At 33.4% G+C, this 4,599-nt stretch overlaps 1 protein-coding gene across 3 annotated transcripts; it reads left to right on the forward strand.

Moving 5' to 3' along the window:
• Positions 1-418: 418 nt before the first annotated feature.
• On the forward strand, positions 419-1,492 carry LOC131065248 (LOB domain-containing protein 1). Of its 3 annotated transcripts, none has more exons than XR_009371542.1 (3): positions 419-563; positions 788-953; positions 1,052-1,492. XR_009371542.1 is itself a non-coding variant. In XM_057999717.2 (2 exons), the coding sequence occupies exons 1-2, from the start codon at positions 861-863 to the stop codon at positions 1,373-1,375; spliced, it is 417 nt and encodes a 138-aa protein (XP_057855700.2). In that variant the 5' UTR covers positions 704-860; the 3' UTR covers positions 1,376-1,492. The 3 variants fall into 3 exon arrangements, 1 of the variants encoding a protein (XP_057855700.2); XR_009371541.1 differs by having other exon boundaries at positions 562-697; XM_057999717.2 differs by lacking the exon at positions 419-563 and having other exon boundaries at positions 704-953.
• Positions 1,493-4,599: the final 3,107 nt, after the last annotated feature.

Here is a 4,599-nt window from a genome sequence, read left to right on the forward strand (position 1 = left end):
TTAAAGAATGTTAGATTTCTAAATTAAATACAAATATTTTTTATTTATATATTTTAAAAATAAAAAAATTTATTTATTTAAATGATTGAATCATAAATTTTTAAAATTTAAGTATTTATATAATATTTATATAATAGAATTCTACTCTCATACAAATACTAGCTAAGTAGTCTTAAATTTAGAAATACGTTTCTTTCATTGGACCCACATAACAAATTAAAGATAGCTATGACGATAGCATAATTTTTGAAGAAAGAAGAATGCCATAAGAACATTTTAATTGCTAGCAGATTTGTTATCAAATTTCTTAACAATCATTCAACAAGTTTGAAAAACTGATAGAAGACAGATAAGGGTGTACGATTGATATACGTTAGTCTGTGTATCAAATTCCATTTAAACGTTCTTGATTTGACTCTTTGTCCTAGATTTTGATAATATGCTCTTCATTTTGATAATGCTCAGACATTTGTGCGGAAGGAGTTGAATGAATAGAGCCGCCTCATCACTATCAATGCACGCACTGTCTTACCCACAGACGCAGCTCTACCAATCTTGCACGTGTAAGTGGATTAACAACCATCTCTATGTTTCCCCCCTTCCATCTTAAATTAACAACAAACCCTAAACAACCAGCACAACTACAGCATATGTATGAAGCTTTTTCCCCTTCTGAGCATATGTTGCAGCACCATATGTATGAAGCTTTTCCCCCTTCTCTCCCAAAATTTCATGTGGGTGTATTGATTTTAATCATTTTATTTGGTAATCATGGAATGTTTTGCAGAGATGGGATTGGGAGAGAAGGAGAGAGCTGAGATTGCATCAGCATGCGCCGCGTGTAGGATTCTGAGGAGAAGATGCGACCCAGATACTTTCCTCCCCATGATCCTCAAAAGTTCGCTACTGCACATAGAGTATTTGGTGCATGCAACATTACCAAAATGCTTCAGGTGAATTAATACTGCCTTATTATTATTATCATTCTTCTGTTTTAGACAAGTTATTACAAGGAAGGAGATTCAATGGTGTGTGTGGAACTGGAACACAGCATATTCCGGAGGAGCGTAGGGGGGATGCAGTGAGTAGCATGGTTTATGAGGCAAACGCGAGGGTCAGAGAGCCTGTGTATGGGTGCGCTGGAGTCATTTCTCAGCTGCAACATCACATATTTGGACTGCAATCCCAATTGGCTAAAGCTCAAGCAGACCTATTATTCATGCACTTACAACAAGCTAATCTTTTGTCCATCATCAATGGGGATGAATTTGGAGGAGGATTCGGCTTTCAAGCAGTGTCTCCCACACAGGAGAATCAACATGATCTCATCACTTCAAAGCTCTCACCACACGGGAATGGGACTAGGATCACATAAGGCTTTGGCTTAGTTAAAGTTATGTTATTCCAATATGACTTTGGTTTGATACGCATAATTATAATTGCCTATTCGATTATCTATGGGTATAAATATTTTATTGGATTTTTCAGATGATCATGTGGAGTATATGTATAATGTGATTTATATTAGCGTTTTTGGTAGTTCTATGTACGCAATGGTTGTAGAGGATATATATAATGTGATGGTTCTAGAGGATATGTGTACTAGTCTTGTTGGTAGTCTAATGTTTATAATGGTTAGTACTAAATGGATATTTATTATGTTATTTTGGTTCTAATGACATGCAAAAGTTATTTTATGTAGAAAGCTTTGCAAATGTATATTGGGCAAGTGACCTGGATAGTCAACAATTTATTGATGGCTATATGTTTTCTCTATTCAACCTATCATTTGGATGAGTATGAGGTAACCCATGTTTGAGTTATCAACTATTCAAATAAATTATATCATTACCAAATATGATTATAAAGAAGAAATATGGTTATAAAGATTATGATTAGGACCTGATTTTGATTAGATATAGCAGTTAGAGTGTTGTATATGTAGCTTGAAATACCATGGGCCATGTTTGTACTAACCATGTTGATATACAATACCATTATTTTTGCAAGATAGTAAGGACCGGTAGGATAACATTATGAACAGTTGACACTTGAAAGGATGTTACTTATTCACTTATGAAATTAGTGAGCATGGAAAAGCTCACCTGTTTAAGGCCATGGGCCTTGAATTCTATTCCTAGTTTATTTTACAATTTTTCTTTTCTCATTTTAATATAATGCCAACTATAATACTACTAGTGTAGTTTGCTACTTAATTAAAATCATAATGTATTACTATCAATTTTTTTAACATCTTAGAATGGGTACTTTGCCATACATCTAGGTTGTTGAGAGATATTAATATTTTAGTAGTATACTTGTAAACTATAAAAACTTGCTTCAATATAATTTATTAAGGAGGTGGACCATGGTGGTAGTGGTGCTAACCTGATTAAGAAATTAGTATCTTCATAATGTTGTGCTTGAGTTTTGTCCCATGACCTTCTTGTCTTCTTAGTCCTAATGATTGTTCAATGATCCATATAATATTTTGATTACACTGTTTATAAAGGTTTAAATTTTTCATTTGATAAATTTTGAAGATGTTAATGCTTAAGTGACACCACATATTTTTTATGACACTTACTATCTACCCAAAGGTTGCTACCATTTGTTATTTTCATTATCTTTTGCAGATATGTTGATTAACATTTTTGATAGCTATTATATGTAATGAAAAATGTTTAAATATTCTAATAAAAGTGAGCTACATAGTTATATATAGGAGTATCTATTATTCATTCTAAAATTCATTCTATCTTTTTTACCACATTGTATTTCTTACTTTATGAAAGTTGTTCATTCAAAAGGAAATTCATTCTAGAGATTGACAGTCTTCTCTGGATGTTTTATTTGTCATACAAAATTTTAAATTTCATAGTTATCGTCTATTCAGAAGGATCAAATTATCTTTATTTGTTGCAATACGTTCCTTCCCAACTACCACTATATTTTTTTCTTTTAAGTTTCTATAATATAAAATAAACATGTTGTTTAGAAGAACATGTTTCCATTGATTGTATATATCATACATATAAATGAATATAATGTGTAGACACTTAAAAATAATTATTTTTAATTATTTTTAATTCCTCACATAATTAATTAATTATGTTAATTCAAATTCTTCTCAATATTAATTAAATATAATTGATATTGTCACTATTGTATGTGACTGATTTATTTAATAAATCAATCCCTTTTTTTATTCTTCTAAAAGATTAAATCCTCACAAGTCTTCCTCTTGGCTAATTAATTTCAATTAATTAGTTAACCCACATGATTCCTACAAACCATCTTCTTAATTCATCATTAACCTAATAAAGTCTTCTAGAAACTCCCTAAACTCACTTAACCTTATTCTTCTAATTTTTAAATTCTCTCCACTCATTCTCTCTCCTAGTCAAATCTTCCTACAAATCCTAATCCCACATAACATTTCCTCTAATCCCCCTCCTAATGAGTTGCTAATGGCTAATCATCATGGTTAGCCACGAAGTCAACTCCTTGTCCCTTCCATCCAACCACTAGCTTTTAATGCTCTTTTCCTAGGTAAATGTGAGATCTTCAAAATCTTACAATCCTCTAGGCATCTCCTCTCCCAAGGAATTTTTAATTCCTTCTTATTCCTCCAATCCCCATGATTATCCCTTTTTGGAGAATTTTAAATTCCTCCTCCCCATTCTTCAAGGAATGTCACATCCCTTGCTCCTCTCAAGGCACATTGGGAAGTCTTCCCAATGCTCTTTGCTCTTCTCAAGGTACCTTGGGAAGTCTTCCCAATGTACCTTGAGGAGTGTGGAGACGAGAAATGTCTTTAAGGCATATCTCTTGGTCTCCACACCCTCTCTTGGACCTTGTGTGAGCTCACAAGCAATCCTAGCCCTTCATCTTGAATCCATCTCAACCATCCATTCTTCCTTTCCTCCTTTTATAAATTGAGGACTCCATCCCTTCATTTTTCATCTCCAAGTTTAGTAATCTTATGATGTCCTTTTGAGCCCAAAAAATCATCTTGGCAACCTTATCATGTTCAAATCATATCTCATCCACACTTGATCATCTCATCTTTATCATCTTCCGAATCCATTCCATTTGTGCACAACATTGGAGAGCCATCCACATCAAGCAAGCAAGCAAGAGGAGCACATCAAGTGGCACATCATCCAAGGGTGCCTTCACTTCATCAAGCTCCATTCGAAGGAGAAGGTAAAAGGATTGTGTGAGGTATATGCATTTTCATTATTCATGTTTTCATGCATTTCAAATTATGTCTTTGATTTCATATGCTTCCATGTTTGATTTGCATGCTTATTAACTAATCCACCTCATAGGTCTTTTTCCCCTCTTCATTCTGGCATGCCCGGTGGGACGCTTGTTTAAGACTCTATTTTTCAAACTACTAATCAAGTTGTTTTGCAAGTTGCCTAAGAAATCCGACCAAACATTGTGCATTTATTTAAATTAGGCACCTATATATTAATTAAAATGGAATGAACCATTGTCTTATGTGTCTTTAAGAAAAGTGTAAAGGTAGGAGAGTATGCTCTCGTCTAGCTAGACGATCAAAAATCCAGACCCTCCAACCTTTTCTTGTTT

Source organism: Cryptomeria japonica, chromosome 2, assembly GCF_030272615.1.
Source record: "Cryptomeria japonica chromosome 2, Sugi_1.0, whole genome shotgun sequence".
NCBI lineage: Eukaryota > Viridiplantae > Streptophyta > Pinopsida > Cupressales > Cupressaceae > Cryptomeria > Cryptomeria japonica.